The sequence below is a fragment of the Montipora capricornis genome, chromosome 8 (assembly GCF_036669925.1).
Source record: "Montipora capricornis isolate CH-2021 chromosome 8, ASM3666992v2, whole genome shotgun sequence".
In the NCBI taxonomy this organism is placed as follows: domain Eukaryota; kingdom Metazoa; phylum Cnidaria; class Anthozoa; order Scleractinia; family Acroporidae; genus Montipora; species Montipora capricornis.
In genome coordinates, this window is record NC_090890.1 from 27,810,874 (window position 1) to 27,834,873 (window position 24,000).

Sequence of the window (24,000 nt, forward strand, 5' to 3'; positions counted from 1 at the left end):
TTTTGATGGCTGTTAACGTTCCATAGACAGGCTTAGGAATTTGAATCTTAAATTTTCAATTGCTTTTGCAGTAAAGACCGTTCAACCTTTGACAGTAGTGGGTTTCCCTCTGCAGATAATGCAGGGTTTTATCAAAAAAGTAATGAAAAAGAGAAAATATTCAGCGTGCTTTAAGAGAGATTTGTTGGTCCAGTGGTTAGAGCGTTGGGTTGCATGTGGTTGCCCTGGGTTCAATCCCCGTTCTGACCTCTGGCTTGGACTTGTTTCCTGTTGTCCCAGTTCAACTCCAACATGCATCGCCAACTGGTTGCCTCCTGCCATTTGGGGCTCTTAATCATGTTTCTGTTAAGTTTGAAATAATTGGATCAAGTTTTCGTATTTCACTCTCCCCCGATGCAACACCACAGTTTCTCTAGAAACAACCTCGCTCTATTCTCCACAGTCAGTTACAGTATGTCAATATTAAATAAACATGAAACCTTCTTTCAGGTTCAAGTGATTGACCTAAGGGGTGAACCGAGCTGCAGTATGCAAAGTCTCAGTAAATGCCCTGAGTTAAGATCACTGACGCTTCAGAACTGTGGACTGCTTGCAGTTGAAGGCCTAGACAAGTGCAAAGAATTGCAAGAGCTACATCTGGAAGTGAGTCAAAGTGTTTGGACTTTTGACATATAGAGATATCATGGCAGCTTTACCCGCTGCTTTCGCAGGAGGCGCTGGGTAGTCGCATTGTGTTTCTTTGGCAAGACGCTTTACTCTGACATTGCCACTCTTCAGCCAGAAGTATCATTGGATACTAAGAATTTGTTGCGGGGGGTGACCTTGTGGTTGACTAGCAACTCATCCATGTGAGAGTAGAAATACTCTTAGTCACTTTGTAATACAAAAACAGGGGTAAGCTCTCGTAGTATGGGGAACGTCTGATCATCTAAGGTTCTCACCAACAATCACAAAAGAAGATACATGAACCTCTAAAAGTCTTTTGTCTTCCTGAACATCCTGTATGTTTAAGTCATTAAAAGCATATTGCTCACAAACAGACTTTTTTTCAAAGCAAAAGACCATTGCAGTGAGTGAGAAGGAAACCTACAAAGATCCAGCTCTTTTTGCATTATTCTTTACAGTTTCATTAGTGCGGCGATCTCTCACTTAGAAAATCCTTTCATATCCGCAGTTCCAATTTGTGGCTTTCAGAGTAATATTACTTACTCTTTCGATCAAGAAGATTTTTACAAAGAATAATGTTCACAACCCTGTATGTGCGTATGACTGATTTAGACCATGTTTCACACTTACCTGAGGTGCTGCTAATTTTTTTCTTGACTTGTTTGCTTGGCAAAGGGCCTCAGGGAACATTGTAATTATTTTAGCTGGCCTAATAAGAGGACAACTCTTTGCTGGATTATTGTCACTGATTCTGGATTACTGTGTTGCCTTTCCCAGAAAAACAAAATTGAAGCAGTAAACTGCATAGATCTGTCTAAACTGGAAGTCATCTCTCTTGCTAACAACAATCTGGCATCTATCCATGGCTTGGATGGATGCAGCAATGTTGTGTCCTTGGATTTGTGCAATAACAAGATCACAAGAATTGGTGAGGCTACTTCTTCTTATCGCTTGCCTTTGCATGAATCACTTATAGAGTCATTATCGAGACTTTTCAGATACTCCCAACGAAACACGTACGAGAGAAAAACTCCCCAGGGGAATTCTCCCTTACACAGTGTGTGGGTTCTTTTATGTGGGACGGAACGCGTTTGTCTTTATTCAAGAAGATTACATGTGTCATCATTGGTCGTGATAAAGGCAGCTCACACAAGAGTAGGGGATAGCGTTCTCTGTTCTTGTGGTCCGATCTCTGTTCTTATGTCGTGCATGTTTCAAAGTGTAGTTGCTTTTTTTATAATCTTCAAGCTAGAGAGCTATAACAACTAATTTTTTTTAAACCTAGGCGATTTATCAATGTGTAACAAACTACAGGAATTACGGATGGAAAACAATCAGCTGATAAATACAAAGGTAACTCAGTAGGATAGCGCGACAGTATTAACCAGTGTATTCTTTTTAGCGATCAATATAATTATCTTTGAGTCCTCTTGGAAGAATTCAGTGGAAGATGCTAATAGGCCATTTCCGAGTTCATCTCTGCCTCCTCTTCGAGGCGAGTCTAAGTGCGAAGTTTTTCTTATGAAAATTAGTTTTCATTCATATGTAATGTAGAACTAATTACCATCACAAAAACTTCGCACTTAGACTCGCTTTGAAGAGGAGGCAGACGTGAACTCGGAAATGGCCTATTATTGTGATTCTCATTTCGTGTAACCTCAATCAAATTGTTCTGTGCTAAGGAGGATTGAGATACTGATCAGCTCTGCTTGTTTTTCACAGGGTCTGTCGTACCTTACAAACCTGCAACACCTCGATCTGTCGAACAATCACTTGGCCCGTGTTACTGACATTGAAAGATGCATGTTACTTCAGACATTTAATCTCCAAGCAAATAATTTACAGGAGGTACGTAATTGGTGGTTTACATATGACGTCACGGCGGCCATTTTGGTGTACAGAACAATGCATTCAAATGTCTTTTGCGAATTTGAGTCTATTATTATGCAAAAGCTTGTGGAGCCATTTTCTATTGTTTTGTACACCATTCAACATGGCCGTCTCATCACGTGGATGCAAATCAAGAAATTTTTAAGTTCTGAGGAACAGATAGAAAACAAACCCGGGCCACATTGGAGGAAGGCAAGTGCTCTCACCAGATCGCCATCCCCGCACCCGTCCCCCCTACTCCCCCTCCTCCCCCTCCTCCCCAATCAGAATGTTGATTAAAAAATTCAGTGAATTCCATGATAGCGTTTATAGCCCTTTTTCATCGTAAATTTCGCTATCGCGTGATCACGCTAAAATTCTCTTAAGCTCATTTGTTCTTAACAGTTCAGATTGTAGATTCGCTGTTTTTTCCTCATTAACTTTAAAGTTCTATTAAATTGTTCTCGTCGCCGTCTCTCCCCCCCCCCATCCCCCCCCCCATATCGTAAGGCCCATATCCCCAATGTTATCTACATTTGAAACAGGTATAAAGGGCTTTGAATTTTGTAAGAGAATGAAAAATTGTATTTATGTGTAGCGAAGAAATGTATCAAAAGTGTAAAACGCAAGTTTAAAACGTGCAGCGCTATTGTTTTTCTCATTAAATTCATCGTTTTGCTGCGTTCCTGAAGCACGTTCACTCTCCAGTTTCGAATGGAAACGACGGAATGTTCATTCTTAAGATTTTGGGTGTTATATCTGTCTTCTTTTTAACAGCCTCCGCTCCTTACGAACTGTGTCCTCTTACGGGAGCTCAAACTGGACGACAACAGCATCTCTTCCTTGGTTTGCTTGTCCACAGCATGGCTTCCTTTACTACAGGTTCTCAGTGGCAGCCAAAATAGGTGCGTCTCTTATCGTTTGCAGTATTTAATTGAGGACGACGTCTTCGAAAATGTCATCTCAAAATATAACTTTCGTAAGTCTTTACAATTTCGCGTCAAAAACCGACAACACGATAAATTGAGTAATTTTGTAAACGACTGGCTCTCAAAATCCAAGCAATTTACGTACAACAACGACAAGATGAGGAAAAGCTCGGCGTTCTACTCCAGAAACTCCATTGCGAATGAATGGTCACGTGAACAACAAACCGGAGTTGGTAAAATGCTTGAACCTCATTGCACCATGGGATACTTGAAGAATCCTCCTTTCATACACCTTATTCCAAAATGGCCGCCATTTAAATATTTTTTTGTTTTTATTCAAATAAGCCCTTGATGCCTCATTCTTAAGCTTAAAATTCAAAAGAATATTTCATCTTGAACGAGGCAACAAGGGCCAATTTGTATCCGCATAAATCAGCGGCCATTTTGGAATAAGGTGTATTATCAAATCTGATACTTTGAAAAGCTATCGAAAACGCTGATCGGGCCTGCGTACATTTAAAAACGAGGCAAACTTGTCGCGTTTGCTAGCGGCGCCAATAGGGACTTAAACATCTACGACAGCGATGTCCACGACAAATGTCACCTTCGCGGCTTCGCCCCTCGCATATCACGTTCTCTCGGCGGATTTCCTAGCAAAAGAGAGACTGTTCGTTGTCTATCAATTATGCTGTTGTTTTGTGACGTTTGTCGTGGACATCGCTGTCTAAAGCGGGCTTCACACGAGAAACTCAAGTTGACGTGTGTAAAAGACACAACAACAGTTGTCAAACATGTTAACAAACTGTTGGCAACAAAAAGAACTTGTCTCTATTCTTGCCAACTTTTTCACCAACTTTTTCGTGTTGGTAAACTCGTATTTGACGTGTGAACGACTGGCAAACGCGAGTTTGCTAAGATGTGCTTGCCAACTTTAGTTTGTCGTGTGAAGGCCGCTTAACCATTTGCGGATGTAATTACATAGGCGGCACTTTCTGCTCAGTTATTAAAGACCCCGAGTGTTGGTCCGGCCGGAGTTTTGATCCTGCGACCTCCCGCACAGAAGTCCGATGCTCAATCAATTGAACCAACCGGACCGGTCGATCGGCTCAATTCCGTTCTCGTATTCAGGCCTGAATTTCTCGTTTTTTCGCAGTATTTCCCTGTTGCCTTCCCTTGACAACTTGATCAGTTTGGAAACTTTGGAGATAAGTAACAACCTCATCTCAGGTAATCATTTTGGTAAAATCCACTTCACAAGGGACAAAAGAAGAGTATAACTTTCTCTCAGATAGTACAAACGCTGTGATTGGCTAAATTAGCGGGTCGTATTCCCGCTAAATTTGAAATCTCGATAAACTTAGACATTCTCAAGCAAGTTTTTCATGTCGTTTCTGTTACGTGAACTTGTTGTGCTGACTTCCGCTTGACTTCAACTAGTTTCCTTTCTGCGCGCCAGATTTACTTCAGAGAGATAGTAAATGTCTTACTAACCTCGTTTCCTCGGTCCGTGCTGAAAGTTACAGATCCTCTTTTTTTTCCCAAATCAACGGAAAAAAAACTCGGTCCGAACTTACAGTACAGACCTCGAACTTGGTTAGCAAGAGGTCTGGCAGACCGGGCGACACGCCTTGGCGGGTTACCTCACCTATCGTGTAAATGCGAGGCTGAAAAAATAAGAGTTTATATGGACAGGCGGGTTACCCCAGCTGTAAACAGGCCCTTAATCTCAGTTGTCAGATCGTACAGCGTAATATCACGCGGAGTATTGCCGAACTGATAAATTTGTGTTGAGAGGCTGAATTCTTAGTATCTAAACATTTAGAATATATTTAGTAAAACAATGATTGCTTTTGCTGTTGTGAGGTATATGGCCAGCTCGGCGCCTCGTTGTCTTGTATCCAACGTACATATCAGGGATGACTGAATCATCTCACTCTTATTAAAGCTTAATTAACGCCACGACGTATTTTTAGACACCGACAGTCTTATTCCCGGGCTTCAAAATTGTGGCAGGCTTAGAAAATTAGAGATAGAGGGCAATCCAGTGCAGGAGGATCCGGCATGCAGGTATAACTCCAAAGTTTCTGCACCTTACTTCTCTAAGCACTTCCGCCTATTTGTTGTTATTGAAAGCCCTAGCAAATTGAAGAAAACTTTTGTTAAGTTCGACCAAGAAAGGATGAGGGGATAGATCTTATCCCCATTCCCCATGATGTTTTTTCCCATCTGTTTTAAGCTTTGCGCCATGCTGTGAAAGTTATTTTAATTTGGTCACGTGCCCAAGGTCGCGCAGCTTATGATAATGCTGCAAGTCTTGAATTTTTATGACGTCATTACAACTAACCAATCTGGTGTCTTCCTTAAAATATCCGCGCATCATACCCACGGCCTAAATTTAGAGTGAAAAATTATGTTGGCTGTGTTCTCTCCCGTCATCCCCTCCCTCGGTACGATAACATGAGCGTAGCTCAACGATTGATTGTTTGTTTCGGTACTACTCTGGTTTTTGTTTAAAAGCGCACAACTAAAAGCTTCCTTAAGTGATAAGTTTACTTCCTTCATAAAGGGTCTTATCTTTCGTTAGATCTTTGCATTTAGAACCCATCTGAAACTTCTTAGTGTGGTAATCAGAGTTTTTTTCTTCGTCGTTTCTCACGTCCACAGGACGTCAATACTGAAAGCGTTGCCATTTCTGAAGATTCTGAATGGCGAGAATCTTTCTGGAAAAGACGCGGTAAGATAATCTTGTCAAATATTGTTCTAAAATGTGTGCGTTACTGACTTTTTATGGCCCATGCGGGAATGACTCGCTCAGGAAAACCGGGATGATATTTTTTTGTTAAAATACACCAATATTTCATGAGGAAGACAGCCCTTTCCGATGCGTTATCTGTTCATCAGGGTTGGCGCGGTGGTCAGAGATCTCGCCTTCCACGAAGTTTTCGATATTGACTTGGGAATATTCGGAAAAATCCGAATACCTCTTTGCAAGAGTCGAACCTGGAAAGGAGCACCCGAATTTTGTCCGAATATTCCCGAGTGACTATTCAAATAATACATCTCATCATTTCATTCACCGGGGTAAGCAGTTGTCGTCTGCTTCAAAATATACCGAGAATCCGTTTATAATAGGCCTTTTTCGATATATTAAAATTCAGCTTGAAAGAAAGGTTTAGAGGACAAAGACAAGGGAAAGTGAATGATATGTAAATATTTTTCACATCCTTTCCAACGTGTTTCTATTTTTTTTTTTGTCCTCACTTCCTCACTATCAAGCTGAATATTTGATATTTCAAAAAATGGGGTATTGACTACGTACTCTCCAAAGAATCCTTAGTATATTTAAGAGGGAATAAATGAGCCCTGTTCTTTTGTGAATTGATGTTTTATTCATTTCGCAAATCAGATAGTCTTCGCATCTGTTTTTTTTTTTTTAGATTGCAGTTGCTTGCCCACGACTCGTCATTGTAAATTCCCGAACAGATCAGACGCCCGTATGGTTTCCGTCTCTGCGTATACTCACTAAGTTCACAAAAGTTTTAGTAAAATCTACCAATCTTTGTGCTCAATTTACAGATTGCAGTACCAAATCAAGCTGCCTTTGTCGACTTGTGTCGGAATCAACTGCAAACCCAAGATGATTTACGACGAAGGCCGGCTACGAAGGAAATTGGATACAAAAAGTAACTGTTGCGTTCTATTTAACGGCATGTCTTCCTGATGTTCTGACAAAATTCCATTTTCTATCATGAAAAGACCCTTTTTTCTACTAGTTTCGGTGGTACATTTCGATAGCAATGGTTTTGCAGTCCTGCGCTTGGTGATTGGCTCAATAATCCCACACTTGCTCGCATTTTTTCCCGCGCTTGGGGCCGGAGGCCAACCCGCATTTTTTCGCGTTGTCATTGGCTAGTTTGGTAGTTCTTTAGTTTTGTTTCTGCCGAAGTCAATGGGCCATTTCCGAGTTGCTGTTTGACTCGGTTTCGAAGTGAGTCTTGGTGCTCAACTATTGTAAGGGAAATGAGTTTGATTTGCATAACAATTCGCAACTCATTTCCATTTGAGTGGTTCTGCACCAGAACTCTCTTTGAAACTGAGGCATGCAGCAACTCGGAAATGGGCTATTGAAAACTATTCTAACTCATTGCGCCTTTCATTAACCTGGTTAAAATACCAATCAACGCTTTCGTTTCTCACTGACGTCAATCTCTGTAGCGGACCATTGTAACAGTTGTCAACGCTTCTTGAGCAATAATCAACGGAAGGTCCGAAAATTGACTAGCTCTCAGCTGGCTTGATAGCTCGATTGGTTAGAGCACGAGGTTACAGAGGTCATGAGTTCAGATCCTTTTCATAGACTTTTTAGGCTTTCATTTCATTACTGGTCGGGTAAGGTTTGTAACTGCTTCTTTCCGCAGTTTACATGTATGTTGTTCAGTCATATCTAGTTTTCTTGTTCTTGTCGGTTTTTGTTAGTTAACTGTACAGCCACCTATAACTGGAACAATTCAATGAGTTGGTGGGAAGTTGGACTTTAGAATTCGCGTATTTACGAAAGGCGCAAGAAATGATTTTAACACAGGTTTTTCGTTGTTTACAGCTCTGATACTGAAGCATACGATCCAGAACATGTTTCAGAAAGACTTGAGTTCATGGTATGGCTGCACAGTTTATCAGCGTGTCAATAACCCTTGGTTTTTTTTGCTTACATTTTGGCATTTGTAATCTCAAATCGCTTCTGACCAAAATTTATCGTTATTTTCATTTTTCTCTTCGTAAAACGATTAAAAACAGAGTCAGCATTACAAAGAGAGATTCGAACTAGCTGTCAGACACTTGCTGGAACACGAAAACTTCGCCTTGGCAAGCTACCAAGCTGAAGCCAGCAAAAGGAGACCACAAGAATTCAGTATGGAACAGCCACGAAAGTTGCAGAATAATCAGAACAAGGAGCGAAGGAGCAGCAAAAAACAGTCTGTTGACTCTCTGTAAGTTTTTAGCAGAAATCTCAGACAAGCCATTTTTCTCCCGACACCATGGCTATAATTAAGGCTCGATTTTGTGCCTCTATTCACGCCTTCTCCGTTTTTTTAAAACAGAAAACAGAGACATGATGCTGCTGTTAAGATCCAATCAGTGTGGAAGGGCTGGTACATTAGACATTTGATTGATATCAACATCGCAAAGGTAAGTTTACCACCAGAGGAATTTAAAACAACATTGGCTGTTGTTGAAGGTTTGCATGCGGGGGTTTTTTTATTTCTCATCAAATTCTCATAACTGACATGAAAAGTAATGTGTAGCAGTCAGTAAGGAGATTTAACATTCAGATCTTGGGAATGAGAAGGGTTGGTTCGGCAGGGGTTTCGAAACTGCAACCGACCGTACAGTTATACGATGCTACAGCAACTGAGCTGTGTGGAAATCCGCGATACCGAACGCGGGAAAAGACGCAGTTGGCTCTGAGCACGGGAGCCCATGCGTCCAGTAACAAGTGCGAAAAGTCACTCGAGATAAACGCGAAAAAGCCGTTGTGGACTTTTATACTATTCATTACAGCAGCTTAGATTTGCAAGTCTCAAATTTCGTATCTAAAACGATTAAATGCGTCTTTTTGTCGAGTATTATACCAGTTGCTTAATACCATTTTTAGTGGCAAGCAGCAGTGAAAATCCAGTCAGCCTGGCGAGGCTACCTGGCTCGTTCTCGACTGAAAGTTGAAGCAGGGGAACCGTGGGACCCGCAAAGAAACTCGGCAGCTATCGTTATTCAGGTGAAATGCAATTTACTTTTGTTTAACCAACCGCATGCTTCATGTGTTCGTTTTTTTCTATGCAAGGGCCAAGGGATGAACAACTGTATTGTGGAATACAGAGCCATGCCTCAGTCATGCGCAAAACGGAAATGGTTCTGGTGTCGAGACCAGAAACACCTAGGAAAAAATACGCTTGGGAGGATTTTAAGTACTAGATTTTTCATCTTACCCGCCTTGTCCAACTTTAAGGGAAGTTAGACGTGTTTAGTTTTGTTTATCCAAAGGCTCATTTCCGTGGTCAGCGTGTTCGCCGTCGTTTGGCTGAAGCTCTGAGGGCAGCGCACTTCTACGATGATGGTGACGAGGAGGAGGAGTTTGATTACGATGAAGAAGTTGATCTAACAGCTTTTGATTTTGATGAATCGACTTTAGAGCATGGCTGGACACCCAGTGATACTCCTCAGATGCCATCAAGGTATCTGTTCTTAGTGATGTTAACGGTTATGATGATGGTGCAGTGTTCCAGATAGGTGACGGGTCTCGGGTCAAAAACCCGACAAGATCAGCTGCATGACCCGACAAATTAATGGAAAATTTATAATAATCTGGTGGGATCAGTGGGAATTGACCCGTTGGAATTCCCTATTGGCACCCTGCCTTAAAATCTTATTTGGAACACTGATGGTGTACATCAAGCGACGCAGCTCAACACGGTCGATCTGAAAACTTGAGTCTGTCTAATGGCGGAATAGTATTCGGTTTCTATCACTTGATATTGGTCTCAGTTCAACCCTGGCATGACGTATAGGCTGTTTCACACGAGCAATGCTTAATCCAAATTATGTTACAATAAAGCAAGAGTTCATGACTCGTATCCTTTCAACTCCGTTATCACATTTCTTTGGAGTCCATCTTTAGCCCAGCGTTCCCGCGAAATATTTGTCCCTTTTGGCCAATCAACGCACAATTTCTCGTACGTCAAAAATGCATTAATTCCACTGGGTGAAAACATAGATAGGACATGATTTTTAAAATGAGTAGGTCTGAGGAAGCGATCACTCAAAGTGGGGGTACCACTTTTCGCTTCTAGTAATTAGCCCGTGAATTATGTCAGTGGAACCTAAACCTAATAACTTTGCGATTGTGTCTAAGGGGTCCAGCGTTGAAGATGCCAGGGCAGTCATCAAAGGTAAGAAAACAAAAATAGATATAAACATAGCTTGCATAGGGGCCGACGATTGGTTGTGGTGCGGAAGAGGAGGAGTCAGAGAGATAAGTTGCCCGGGAGGGTAGGGTAGGGATGACCTTCACCCCATCCCTCTCCCACAATAAATATTAGCGGAGCATATTTTTGTCCAATAGGCATGAGGATGTAAGTTGTAGTGCCTGTCGACGCCGATGGAAAGCGATGAAATATGTACGAATTTTTTTTCTGAAGAACCTTCAAATAGATATCATAATGGTATTCGAGCTGTGAACTCCAATTCACTTCCTGGAGGCGGAGTAGATCTAACCGGCTATGCTCGGAAATATGGTTGATGAAAGCCAAAACGCAGTTTGGCGCTCAGCGCTTGAAAGTGAGATTCCGCAGAATTATGAAAATTACAGTAACCCATTCAATCCCAGATGTGTCCAGAAATGGAAGAAAATAGATGTGCGGAGATTTTAGTAAGCGTCACGAAGTGTGCCCTTGCCAACTTCATCATCACTCGTGTCTCGGAATATAGACAATCAACGTCACAAAGTGTCCCCAAAATGCTGCTCCTCAAAGCTAAAATAATGCTAACCCTTATCTTATTGTTGGAAAAGGTAGCAAAGGCTTAACGCGCTGTTACACTATGATTTTTTTTCGCGTCCCGCATTGTTTTGGCGACATTGTGACCGGACAAGTTGCACGAAACATTTCAAATTGCAACATACCCTGCAACGGCCAAAATCGTTACGACACAAGTTGCACGAAAAGTAGAACGTAATTCTACTTTCGGCAACGGCTCTTGCAACTTGTCTCGCAACGATTTTGGCCGGTGCAGGGTATGTTACACTGTGAAATGTTTCGTGCAACTTGTCCCGCCACAGTGTTGCCAAAACATTGCAAGACAAGTTGCACGAAACATTTCACAGTGTAACAGCGCCTTTAGACTTAAAAGACACAAAATCGTTGCGAGACAAGTTACACGAAAAGTAGAACGTAATCCTACTTTGGGTAACGGTTCTTGCAACTTGTCTCGCAACGATTTTGGCCGGTGCAGGGTATGTAACACTGTGCTATGTTTCGTGCAACTTGTCCCGCCACAATGTCGCCAAAATATTGCGAGACAAGTTGCACGAAACATTTCACAGTGTAACAGCGCCTTTAGACTTAAACGACACGTGGTGGGTGTCAAAATTGGGCGCGTATCTAATTAGGTTCATTCCTGGACATAAGTGTTCGGAGAGGTTGCTCTGAAGTAATTCCGAACGTGCTTATCGTTGTATGATTTACTCAACAGAATAGCAAGTATTCTTCCCTTGGAGATGAACCCCATGATCCCACTGTACCAAAACCACGTCATGCCTGGCGATCAGCGGATTCACCTATTGTCGATGCAAATCAGGTGGTCGTTTCTAAGGCAACCGTGGATCAAGATCTAATGTCAGTGACTTCTGGTGTGCAGAGTCATCTGTCGCATCGTGTGGAGGAACTCAGTTCTGAGTGGTAAGATGTGATGTGTTTTAATTTTGGAGTAATTCACGTAGTAAAGTGAACACCTCGACGAGTTGCGTTCAATTGCGAGTTCGTCTTAATACCCCGTGAGAGGTGCGGAGATCTCTTCATGTAATTGTTTCTGTGGTGTTCTTTATAAATGACAGACAGTACATCAATGAAGAAAAAAGGTGACAAAAAATGCCGTGTTCAAATTATCAGTCAGATATGCATTTTAGTCCAACGTAATCAGAATTTGCCTTACGGTGCGTATTTTTTGACAACAAGAGCGTATTGAAACATTCTCTTTTTGATTTTATTTGTAGGGGGTTTCAAAATTCTCAAACCACCGAATTAATGTTGCGAAGAGCAAAGAAGATGAAGTATAACCCTGCAAGAAGGAAAAAGCTTCTTGGTAAGTTAAGAGGCACAGTTCCTGTACTTAATGAAATTAAACTGCTGATTTTTAAACACGTTTTCGAAATAAGAGAGAGTAAAGTTATTTAAAGAAGTCATTGTTGAGACGGTTTTGTTTTGAGATACTGGAAAAACTCCATTATGGCAAGCGAAATTCTGCAATGTAAGCGTCGCGAACTTTTCCATGTTTGTGTCCAGAAACACAGTTGATAAACCTTTACAACGACAAAGTGAAAGCGGGCTTTTGAGAAACGGACCCCTGGTCTTTCAGGATGTTTTGATTGCTGAATGACGAAGGTCTGGGAAGTTGCAATTTTTATTGTCTTTTTTTGAAGATCCAAACAAGCGACTGGCTTTATTCAAGAGGCTTGAGGAGACTCACAAGTTACGTGATGTCAAACCTCCACCCACCAAGAAGCAACCGCCAGCAAGAGTCGAGTACTTCACAGGTAAGTGTAATAACAACAGACTGCATAGTCTCCCTGCTTCGGCTTCGAGTTTTAGTGATTCATTTTTCTAAAATGCACCTTTCCCTGGAATTTTTCTAGCTTGCAAATACAGCAGACTCTTGTCATTCCGAAATCGGCAAGGCGCTGAAGGGATTTCGTGATTCTTCTTCTTCTTTCACGTCAAACGAAACTAAGCAGCGGGGTGAAGACAACGAAATCCTGACTCCTGCCTATGTCTTACCTCACGAAGGGGGGGGGGGGGGGGGTGGGGAAGGAGTAGGCGGGGTTTAGAAAAAATGACGAGCTAAGCGTTTTGCTTAATCCTCAAAGGACGATGTGCTAGGTCAACTCATGAATGCAAATAATGTGTTCAATGTTTTTAAAGTTAATGGCTGATTCGAAATCACTCTAATTAATTAAAAAGAACTAGCAAAAAATATGTTCCAGGGAGCATTTATTTGCATGCAAATTTTTGTCTTGGAAGTGCTGGTTGAAACCTGAAACTTCGCATCGTATATTACTTAGTTCTCGGAAACACGCAATGCATACGGCCTGACTTGCGTATGGAGGGCTGTGAGTTTGGCCTTATAGAACAACACGTTATACATTTTCCTTTTAAATTGTCCAGTATTCATTTCGCAAGGAATAACCCGTTTGAGAAGCCTAGATGCTTTAAAAGCCCTTTTTTTTAAAGGGAGTTGGAGCTCCAATTTTTTTTTCCATTTTACCGCTATTTTCAGCTGGGCATCGAAAGCAATTTCGTGATTACTGTTATTATTAAGACTTTCTTTCTTTTATTACCTCAGCACGAGAAGCAATGGCAAGTCATCTGGCGTCAACATCACCAGCCACTGAACAGTACAACAAAGAACAGATGACGTACAGGTACACGGTAACATGTACACCCAAATTGAAATAGGTTGAATTCGGAATGATGAACTTTGCCTTACCACTTACCTCTCTTGCATCATTTTCAGCTGGGTTCACAAACAGGCTGTTGTTCACGAGGATGAAGAGGAGAACATCATGGGCGATCGGAATGCGTATGGACCGGAAAACAGAAGCAAAAAGACTTCTCCACCAAAGTAATCAACGCCTCCTTACGATTGATTGATTGATTGCTTCAGTGGTTAATTTTTTTTTTTTCGTATTTCAGAACAAACCGTTCACCCGTCAGTCTTCCTCAAATGGATCCCGCTGTCCTGTCGGGACGTCCCCTCCCTCTTATAGTAAGTAGGTTCCCAAATAACAAATTATTGTGTCGTGTCCGTGGCTCCTAGATAAAGAAGCCGGCGAAACATAGCGTAATTTCACTTTCTCTTAACCCTCTCAATCTTAAACCCGAATCGATGAACAAGATCGTCTGGCGTTAGACAGAGCAACAACTGTCAAATGGAAGATGGTTTTTGAGTGGTCGTATATGTTGTCAGCCTTTTCATCCCTGAAGAGGTCCCCATTGACCATTGACGAGTAAAACCGTCTGGCGTTGGGGGGGGGGGGGGGGGGGTAAAAACGTATCACCCTTAGGAGGGAAAGGGTGGAGCGTGGGCGTGGAGCAGTCACAGGGAAGACAGTTGATGGACGTGAAGTTAATATGACTGTCTCGTATTCACTGTGACAATACACCAGTGGCTCTGCCAGTCTCAAGACAAAACGGATACGATCCATACATTGACCCACACTGTTTTCGCATAAAAAAGGGCATGGAGTGGTCGGTTACAAGGCCTGCCTTTGTTTGTGCCACGTGATAACTCTGATCCTGTTGGTCATATGTTAGAAAACTGTAATGTTTAATATGTTACCATCGTAAAAAAAGTAAAATTTACAACTTAATTTCGTTCCAGTCTAGCCCACTCTTCACAAAATATGCGGAACAAACACGGCCTCTAGACACATCTCCAAGAAGGAGTTCGCTTTCTTCTGGTAAGTAGTAGCGGTTCAAATCTTTTTTAGACCCGGCAAGGTGAAGGTGGTACTTGTATACATGATGTCACCCTCAAAAGTTTGCGCTAATGCTGGATTAAGTTAATCGGCTTTCGAACAACCGGACCCTGTTCTGATTAGGCTTAAATTTTTCTCATAATTATTTGACACTACAAACGATATACCTAAAGGCGGCGAAATACGAGATACAAAAAACCCTAAACTTGGCGCGCAACATTGTTTCGTTGCAAGTTTGGGTCGATGTCTCCCGTTTTTCACCTTGCATGATCAACTTGTCACGCAACAAAAACATTTGTTGCGGGTTGAAGAAAGTTGTTGCGAAAAGTAGAGCGCGGGTCTACTCTGAGCAACAAATTTTGGCTTTGTTGCTCGTTTTTCCATCAAGCTCACAACTTGTCGCGCAACAGATGTGCTCGTGTACTAGCAAATCAACCAATCAGCGCCCTGCATTTCTTCAGCCCGCAACAAATGTTTTTGTTGCGGGTCAAGTTGATCACGCAATGTGAAAAACGCGAAACATCGACCAAAACTTGCAACGAAACAATGTTGCGCGACAAGTTGAGGGTTTTTGTATCTCGTCTTTCGCCGCCTTAAGGGTGCATGGAACGACCTGTTTGGCCCCAAAATTGTCAGTTATGTAATCGTGACAAAGTGTCCCACGTGAAGTGGCGGGTCCATTTTAGTCACACCAGTGCTGCAGATGCTTCGTATCTTTGATGTGATTTGCCTCGTGTACATGCCAACAAATGCAACTGGGGACGGCAATGTTTTCTAAGGTGTAAGGTTTTTGGTGAATCCCGTTTTCTGCACTCTGTTCATTCCTTAGAGGGTCGTGTACGTTTTCCCGCTATCAAAACTCATTCCGTGCCCAACCTCCTAGCAGGGTCTACAGCCACTGGAGACCAGCCAGTGAGAACAGAGAAGAGCAACAGCGCGGGCGCAAGATATACCAGGAAATCAAAGAACAGCAGATGACAGGAATCAACCGGAAAACCAAGGCACAGCGAATTTTCCTTTTTTATGACTAAGAATTGACGAACTGCAACGGATAGAGCGTCTGTTCCCCTTCCGTTAACGGTCGGTTCTATTTTAATCTTCAAAAATGGCGTTATTATCCAACGCGATATCGGCAATGGGGAATAAAGCCATTTTAAAATGGTCAACATCATTCCACCAAACAAATCCACTTTCTCCTGTAAGGGCTAACTACCGGAAATAAAGTCATTTAAGCCATCTCTAAATTAGAAATGTGATTTCAGATTTTAAGAGGAGATCGGGAGGAGCAAGACTCAAACCCGTATCTTTCGCTTTTACGCTCCGATGAACTAACAAGGCAAGCAGCTATTTAAAAAAAAATGATTTTAGTACTGGTATTCAACAAATCACTGAAACACTAAACGTTTAGCAATCGGAGTTAAATCCTAAAGTTGTTACGTTGTAAACCCGAAGGCTACCCTCTCAGTCCTTTTTGCAGTATGCGTCAGTTCCATAATTCCACACCAGGTAGTGTCGTGACCGGTTTTGATGGATCACATTTCGTTTCGTGGTAACGTTTTAAAGTTGTGCACCTAGAAACCTGGCCAATGAATGGTTTTGTTACTGGAGATGACCTGTTCCTTGTGTAAGTCATGCTGTAGTTTGCATTTTCATACGAAAAGTAACAAGTTGTATTAGCACAAGGCTAACTCTGGGTAGCTAAACTCGAGTGTACAACGATAGTCTATGAAGGCTTGTTTTCACTTACGAAGCAAGCATAAGTACAAGCTCTAACAAGACGTTACCGAGTTTATGCACGTTGGTTAAGCTTATCCTTTCGACGCTAGTTAAAACCATCCATTAGCAGAAAGTTGGTTTCTATGACACAATTGAATTATAAGATTCTACTTCCACAATTTGTACAGGCTCGCCTTTACTATCCGTGTTTCTAAACGGTTGGCTTTAATGTGTTGGGCGCCTAGAAAGAAGTTTCTCGTTGGGCTTAACTGCCTCTGGCTTGTTTTTCATGGAGCGACGCTAAACGCTTACAATAGCGGTCAAAAGGTTGTATGCTATTCCGCAGTAACTCCCTCGAATGTAACTAATTTTTGAAAGGCAGAAAAAATGCAAGTGCACTTTGATATCAAGAAACAATACTGGCCAAAGCATTTGTGGCTAACCCCTTCTCAATCCTTTTTTTGATAGGTTAATTCCCACCCTCACCTACGATCTTGACAAGTTTCTTCCCAAATTCCCCCTAAACAGTGTCAACACTTTGCTCATTTTCACAAGTCGAAGTGTTGACACTATTTAGGGCAGGGTGGGGAAGAAACCTGGCAAGATCGCACTCGAACTTGGAAACTCAACATTGTCCAGGGGGGTAGGAAGACCAATCGAAGTGTCCCAGATGTTTTGGCTTGGATTATAGTTTAAAGGCATTTCACTCTAATAATCCAAAGATAGTATGTGACAGGAGACAACCAGTCCAGTGGATATTTACAAAGCGAAGAAGAGATAAATTTGGGACAAACCACAGACAAAATGAATCAAGTCAGTGGTAGTTGAGCCCAGCCACGCCAAGCGCTTTTCATTTCATAGAAACGTTGCGTTACAGTTGTAAAATGGACTTATTTATTTCAAAGAATATTGTTTTTGTAACGTTATTGTACATAATAAATTTTTAATTTGAATCAGAATGGTTTATACGCGATGAGGAGTTTATCTTCGCATTTCCCAGCGACCGCCATCTTGAATACATGTGAGGAGTAAACGGCTCATTGTTGTGACACAGAGAATAACAACAGAGCAACCCTAATGCGTCAAAGTTATTCAAGATGGCGGCTCCTGGAGAATTTGAACATAAAAAGGCGACTCTGAAATCAGGAGCCCTCTCCCTTACCAGCCCTATGAGTCAAACTTTGCGCGCACGTATCTTTTTGTTTTTAGAACACCGCGAGTTCTTCGCCTTTACACACACTGTGCAGAATTGTAATGGCAAAAAAAAATACATACATACTTATTTGACCGCTCCCCATAGGGGCTTTTCAGGGCCAATGAAACGCAGTTAACGAAACGACAGAACAGAACCAAAACAACAACTGTTAAGAATGTAATGTGAAGTGCTAGTTTTCTACCCCATATGAACCATGTGAGCGTTAGCGTTACTAGCACTTCACATTACACTCTAGTCAGTTAAGTTTGTTCAAATATAAGTGCCACACGGCCAAAGTTTGCGAAAACGTAACCCTTCCTTGTTAAGAATCCCGACTAGCCGGAGGCACACCAGTTGGTTATTTATACAAGTGCAGCTAGCAAGTTGAACCAGGATCAAATTCAACGAGTTGTCAGAGCGGGTCTTGAACCCGGGATCTCCGGATCTCAAGGCAAGCGCCCTAACCACTGGGCCACAATGTATGCAAATTCTGCAAATTGATGAAAATGTGAGTCTCGTGGTGAAGGATTAGTTCTAAAAAGAGAAGATACGCGCAAAGGTTGACTCAACGATGAAGTACATGGGGAGGTTCCTACTCATGGGCTCCTGCTGAAATTAATTTATTTCGAATACAAATGTTTTCTTTAAAAATACATTAACCTCATACTAACCGAGCGCGAGGGCATCGTTTCTTTGAGCGATCGGACACTTGCTTCCTTGCTTGGTGAATGTTCGTAATCTTCGTCTTCCATCAGCGAACTTTTAAATGTAAAACGAAATGGCGCTTGCTATGATTTCGCTGTTGTGACGAAAAATGTAAATTCCGCTTTTTTGAAACTTTTTGAGTTTCGCTCATCCGCTTGAAGTTCTCGGGAAAGAGAAAAAATACGGAAACGGACCGTTTCCATGGTAATGGTCCGTACTGGAAAAACCCGACCGAAAAGTAGCCAATCAGAGGGCTCCATTTAGCCTGAGAATTGCTTGCCATATAATAACAAACATTTCTGGTGGTTTAAGCACGGTGCCTACTATTGTTACTGCGCATAAGTTCTGCGCACCTCGAGATACTCGAGTTTCCTATCGGTGATGCTCACTAATAAAGGGATTTTTTTTCGCGGCTTAAAACTATCCGGAGAAAGTAGATCTTAGTAAGTAGTCTTGCCATCCAAAAAGAAAATTGGAGGTAACCATGCATTTTTGAGAGATAATAAAGCTTCAATTTGAGAACAAACGCCATACATTGCTCTGTATTTTAAAGCTTTTTACAAATATAATTCATCAATTATCTTTGAAAAATGCGTGGTTACCCCCAATTTCCTTTTTGGATTTCAATAAAACTTGTTAAGATCAACATTTCCTGCATAATCACGAACCGGGGCAAAAATACCTTTGAATTAGTAGGCACCGTCCTTAAAGCTATTCTTTTGTTGGAGTGGAGATCCCTTTCATGGACTATCTGGAGTTAATGTTTTACAAGAATTTTTTACGACTCTGGATGAATCGCGTGGGGTACAGGATCCTCCTTTCATGGTGCGCCTGCGTGTTGAAGGTGTACCTTGCTCTTGAGAAAAACTTGTCAGCTGTGTTGTAGTGTTAAAGAATACATGATCCAATACTGGTCAAGTTTTCTTGGAAACAAAGCACACACGCTGCCTCTGGTACACAGTGTTTGTGGAAAACGTGACCTAAAATAAAGAATTGTCCACCATGTAAAACCTCAGTTTCAATAATGGAATTTAGTCAATTACCACCTCCAACAGACCATTCTCCAAAATAGCGGCCGAAAATTCAAATAATATAAGTTAAAATTAATAACGTATACCAGCACTAGAAAGAACACCTTTACTTTAGTAACCCTGCAAGGTTTTAGTGTATTAGGTGCTATATCAGCTGAGAAAATTTAAGCTGAAAAATGAAACATTTACAGACGTTTGTATGACTGCGGGTATGGCATATACCCCCAGTCATACAAACGTCTGTAATTTTGTCAAAAGTTACATTTTCTCAGCTGATATAACACCTTATACGCTGAAACTTTGCAGGGTTACTAAAGTAAAGCTGTTCTTTCTATTTGTGGTATAAGTTTTTCATTCAGTTCAATTTTAACTCATTCAAATCCGTTGCCGCCATTTTGGAGAAGGGTCTATTTCATTAAAGTATAGGATGCAACCCTATTGTTGCCGTTTTACTCGGATCATAGTTCATTGTATGCGCTTTATATCATGGGTTCTCTTCTACCAGTGGTTGGCGCATTTTGAATGAAAAACATTTCCAATTGCCGAGTTGTACCGACCAGTTGACCTCAGCAACTCTTACAGCTCTCTCTTGCTGGTTAAACGTAACCAGAACCTTGAAGCGTTTGCCTCTAGTTCAGAGCTGGGGATTTTTGAGTTTAAAAATTCCCTAATTTGGATGGAACGTAGCTCCTGCATTTTCCCGCGCACGCAGCGTCGATCTTATATTTTTGTCCACATCTGCGCGTAAAACTGGTGTCGTAAAATCCCCAGCTTTGCTCCTAGGAAAAGACTTGCAAGTTTCACGTTTCAAGGTCACGTGCTTCCGACGTAACTCGTAGTTGCTTCGTTTAACAAAAAACAAGCACGTCTTTCAGTTCCTTTGTATTTATCTCCTTGAGCTTCGTTGTCAAATTAAAATTGCTATTTGTAAAAGTAGCTCTAAACTGCAACCAAGCGTTTAACAGAGCTTCGGAAACCACTTACCGCACTCAAACATGAGCAGTCCTTGATTGCTTGTCGAAATTTGTTCACACAGCTTTAGCGAGCACACCAAGCATTCACCGCTTAGAAAACAAGAATGATACACTGTCATGCTTCCCTTCCCGTAATGAAAAACAAAACAAGTACCGTCTGTTTACAATTTAAATTTATTACCGGAATTAAAGATTACGAAACTTCTAAAACGACCAAGAGAAACAAGGTGCACCACATTGGCTTTGGCTGTGTCAAATTTTAAAATATGTTTTGTAAACTGAGGATATTACATGGCCGCGGGGAGATACGAAATTTCTCTTCGAGTGTTAAAGAAATACTTCTTGAGTGTGCGCAACGAACGAGCGCAATATTTTTCAACACGAGAAGAGAAATTTCGTATCTCCAAGCGGTCATGCAATGTTCTCTTTATCATATAAACACCAATGAAATACCGAACCATTTCACTTTACTATTTTTCTAGTCCTGACGTAGAACAACGGCGCGATTTATTATGTAACCATAGCAACGATCTTTTCACGTGTGAAGGTGACATGTTATTTTCACACGTGGAGATATAGTGTTTTCGCGCGAAGCCCACCTGGTATTTCAATGGTGTTTATAGAATAAATAACGACACACAAGAGCACCAGGATCGGATCAAGGGCACTCAGGCATTAGGATAAGCCTTTCTTCAGGAAATGTTTGTCGTAAAAAAGGCTCTTTTTAAAAACCCATGCTTTAATTAAAAGGCACTCACCCCGATAGGCGGATATTTTGTCCCCAGTTGGAAGCTAGAAAAGAAAAAAAACGTTTTAGTAACCCGTCGTAAATTAACTGTTAAGCGAGAGTGAATTAGATAAGTGTTGATCTATCACTTTGTGGTCTTGCCCCAGCACGTTCACAAATGGATTTATTTTGCGCGCGAAACAAACAAAGGGCCGCCAATTTTAACCAATCAGGAGAAGCCACGTCACGCGTGATTGCTTCTGTCGTGTTTTTTTTTTTTTTTCAGAGACATGACAACTGATTTTCGCGGGAACGGGTATTCTAAAAGTAGACTCGTTTGTGACTCTTATCTAATTCACTCTTGCTGTTAAAGTACATCTTGCCCTGAGCAGACGCTACAAAGTGTCTCCTAACCATAACCCCAGCCAAACCCAGCAGTTCATGGCCTGGAGCCTACAACTCTCATATCTCTTATTGAATTAATCGTTTTGGAAGACCGCCTACATTTAAAACAGCTTTCCAGACCAGTATCGTGCCTAAATTATGTATATCAAATATGTAAAAATATACATATATGTTTATTTGTGCACATCAAATGTGCATAATTAAGCAAAACTTGGAAGACGCGAAATAACAGTCTGATAAAAGGGTCATACAAAGTGAGCAATCATTTGTTCGCTCTCATTAATAAACTCCAACCAAACTGTAAGACAAATTTCTTAGACAGAGAACACTTGCTAACGCTCACGCAAGATACAGCAAATTGCATCTTCAACCGACAGGCTCTCCGATCGTTTGTTTTTGTTATTCGGTAGGTGAGGAGGAATAATAGAATACGAATAAACGAATTTTTTTTGTTGGAATAATGGAACAATGCCATTTTGTGAGGCGGAAGAACGACTTGTATCGTCCGGAATAAGTAGATTTTTGCAACGGAATGAGTTCTTTTTACTAGAATAAGGGAATAACGAAAATTTTCGAGCAGGAATAATAGAATAATGAACACACAATTAATCCTCTTCACCACCCGATTGTTATGGAAATTCACATTGTTCATCGTAGCGATCTGATTCGATGAATTTCAGCCTTAACGGGATTTTCATTTATGAAAATAGGGAGCTTAAGCAACGGCGACGGCAGCGAGAACGTCATCTCAAAATATAAATTCGCGTTGTTTTAATCGTTTCGTGACTATTTCAACCTTTTTAATATGACAAGGGTGTAGTAGTTCCTCAAAAATGACACTGGTCAGAACGGCGCTTAATTTAGTGGAGAAAATGAAAATTTATCCTCAAGTGCTGACGTTGTTCATAAAACCTTAAATTTGGCTATTTCACGTTGTAGTTTTGCTGACGACGGCAAAGAAATGGACAAAAGTGAAAAACGCACGTGCAGGGCGTGCAAAGCTATTGTTTTTGTCCACTACATATGCAAATTTGTGACGTTCTCGTTGCCGTCGCCGTTGTCGTTGCTTAAGGGCCCACTGACGTATTTTTTGGGATGCGTTGCTAAGGATGTAATGGTTAAGTAATTTGAGAGAGTTTGGCATTATTTTGGTCAGTTTCCAACTTTTGTAAGCCAATGACCCTAAATATGACGTCATCATGCCACGCCCATGGTCACGTGACCAATAAAAGAAAACTCTAAATTTGTCTCCGTGCTACGCAATTTGGGTATTTGATCGATGGTTTGATAATTTTTATTCGTTTTTGCATCCAGCCAAGCATGGTTTTCTTTTTATTTTGAAAAATGTTCTTTTTAAAGACATAAACGATACTCAAATACCCATAACTTTTTCAAAAAAGATGATTTTAAAGAATCAATGCTTAGCTATATTCTGTATTTGGGGGTGAAACGTGCCATGTAAAAAAAAATTAATTCAATATAACACCGCCGGAAATTAAGCTTTTTTCTCAAACCGGAAGTCAGTTCGTTTACGCATGCGCAGTTGATCTGAGAACGATCGCGATGAAGGGCGAGGAAAAATCTTCGATGGAAAAAACAGTTTGTGCGGTGACTTTTGCTTGTAAGTGGGTTTTCTTGTCAGTTCATAATATGATGACGTCAGTTACCGGAAGTAATATTTCTTAGCAACGCGCGAAAAACCGTCTGTGGGCCCTTAAGCTCCCTAATTGTTCCACGGCACGCAATGCCTGTCGGTTGAAAGTGAGCCTTTAATAGGAGTACCTCCATCTTCCAGAGTCCTGAACTGTAACAAGGAATCCAGCTGAGGTTTGATGTCATCCTGTTGAAAACGACAATTCTATGAAGCCACATTGACAGTGCTATTAGGGTCAATTCTAAACAAACATTTCTTGAAGTTACAAAAGAGAACGTTAGCTCTTGCTTGGAATCTTGTTTCAATAACAAATGCGTTCCATTGTTCCTCTGCCATATTGAACAAGAGAAACTAACCTGTTGAACCACGCGAGCCCACGGAATTTTTTTTCCTCAACTCTTTCAAACGGTATTTTTAATATTTGTACCTGTGCTGTAAAGCACCGTGCAAACGGACGCAACATCGTTGGCCAACAACTCCCCAACATTGGAACACTGTTGGCCAACAACTCCCAACATTGCAACATTGTTGGCCAACAACTTCTAATATTGCAACATTGTTGGCCAACAACTCCCAACATTGCAACATTGTTGGCTAACAACTCCTAATATTGCAACATTGTTGGCCAACAACTCCCAACATTGCAACATTGTTGGCCAACGATTTCCCAACATTGTTCGGTGTTACATGTTGCGTCCGTTTGCACACCCTGTTGCATGTTGTTGGGTAACCTGTTCCAGGCTCTCAGATAGTGGAGGCGAGGGAACGAGAACGAGAAAAAGAAATCGAGCCACTATCTGAGAGCATGGAACAGGCTAGTTATTGGCAGATGCTGCACGAAGTTCGAAGCTGTTCAAACTTTTGAGCCAAAAACTCCCAACATT

At 41.4% G+C, this 24,000-nt stretch overlaps 2 protein-coding genes across 6 annotated transcripts in view; one reads left to right on the forward strand and one right to left on the reverse strand.

Annotated features, from left to right (window-relative positions):
* The window catches only part of LOC138060779 (leucine-rich repeat and IQ domain-containing protein 1-like), a 34,426-nt gene extending 17,275 nt beyond the window's left edge, over window positions 1–17,151 (forward strand). Inside the window, exons 12-34 of one of the 3 annotated variants that reach the window (XM_068906643.1) lie at window positions 490–642; window positions 1,444–1,594; window positions 1,952–2,019; window positions 2,389–2,514; window positions 3,313–3,440; window positions 4,618–4,691; window positions 5,438–5,531; window positions 6,129–6,198; window positions 7,041–7,147; window positions 8,065–8,119; window positions 8,259–8,452; window positions 8,564–8,651; window positions 9,118–9,237; window positions 9,504–9,694; window positions 10,372–10,408; window positions 11,709–11,914; window positions 12,229–12,317; window positions 12,655–12,768; window positions 13,575–13,653; window positions 13,746–13,853; window positions 13,925–13,997; window positions 14,613–14,691; window positions 15,539–17,151. In XM_068906643.1, coding sequence (XP_068762744.1) covers window positions 490–642; window positions 1,444–1,594; window positions 1,952–2,019; window positions 2,389–2,514; window positions 3,313–3,440; window positions 4,618–4,691; window positions 5,438–5,531; window positions 6,129–6,198; window positions 7,041–7,147; window positions 8,065–8,119; window positions 8,259–8,452; window positions 8,564–8,651; window positions 9,118–9,237; window positions 9,504–9,694; window positions 10,372–10,408; window positions 11,709–11,914; window positions 12,229–12,317; window positions 12,655–12,768; window positions 13,575–13,653; window positions 13,746–13,853; window positions 13,925–13,997; window positions 14,613–14,691; window positions 15,539–15,687 — 2,553 coding nt within the window. In that variant the 3' untranslated portion in view covers window positions 15,688–17,151. The remainder of the gene's footprint in view (window positions 1–489; window positions 643–1,443; window positions 1,595–1,951; window positions 2,020–2,388; window positions 2,515–3,312; window positions 3,441–4,617; window positions 4,692–5,437; window positions 5,532–6,128; window positions 6,199–7,040; window positions 7,148–8,064; window positions 8,120–8,258; window positions 8,453–8,563; window positions 8,652–9,117; window positions 9,238–9,503; window positions 9,695–10,371; window positions 10,409–11,708; window positions 11,915–12,228; window positions 12,318–12,654; window positions 12,769–13,574; window positions 13,654–13,745; window positions 13,854–13,924; window positions 13,998–14,612; window positions 14,692–15,538) is intronic. The other 2 variants (XM_068906644.1, XM_068906645.1) reach the window with 2 other exon arrangements.
* A 149-nt stretch (window positions 17,152–17,300) lies between these two features.
* LOC138060778 (BLOC-2 complex member HPS5-like) overlaps window positions 17,301–24,000 on the reverse strand; it is a 39,986-nt gene continuing 33,286 nt past the window's right edge. For all 3 annotated transcript variants that reach the window (XM_068906640.1, XM_068906642.1, XM_068906641.1), the window contains exons 28-31: window positions 23,245–23,302; window positions 21,089–21,122; window positions 20,341–20,420; window positions 17,301–19,305 (exon numbers count right to left, since the gene is read on the reverse strand). In XM_068906640.1, the coding sequence (XP_068762741.1) occupies window positions 19,214–19,305; window positions 20,341–20,420; window positions 21,089–21,122; window positions 23,245–23,302 (264 nt within the window). In that variant the 3' untranslated portion in view covers window positions 17,301–19,213. The remainder of the gene's footprint in view (window positions 19,306–20,340; window positions 20,421–21,088; window positions 21,123–23,244; window positions 23,303–24,000) is intronic.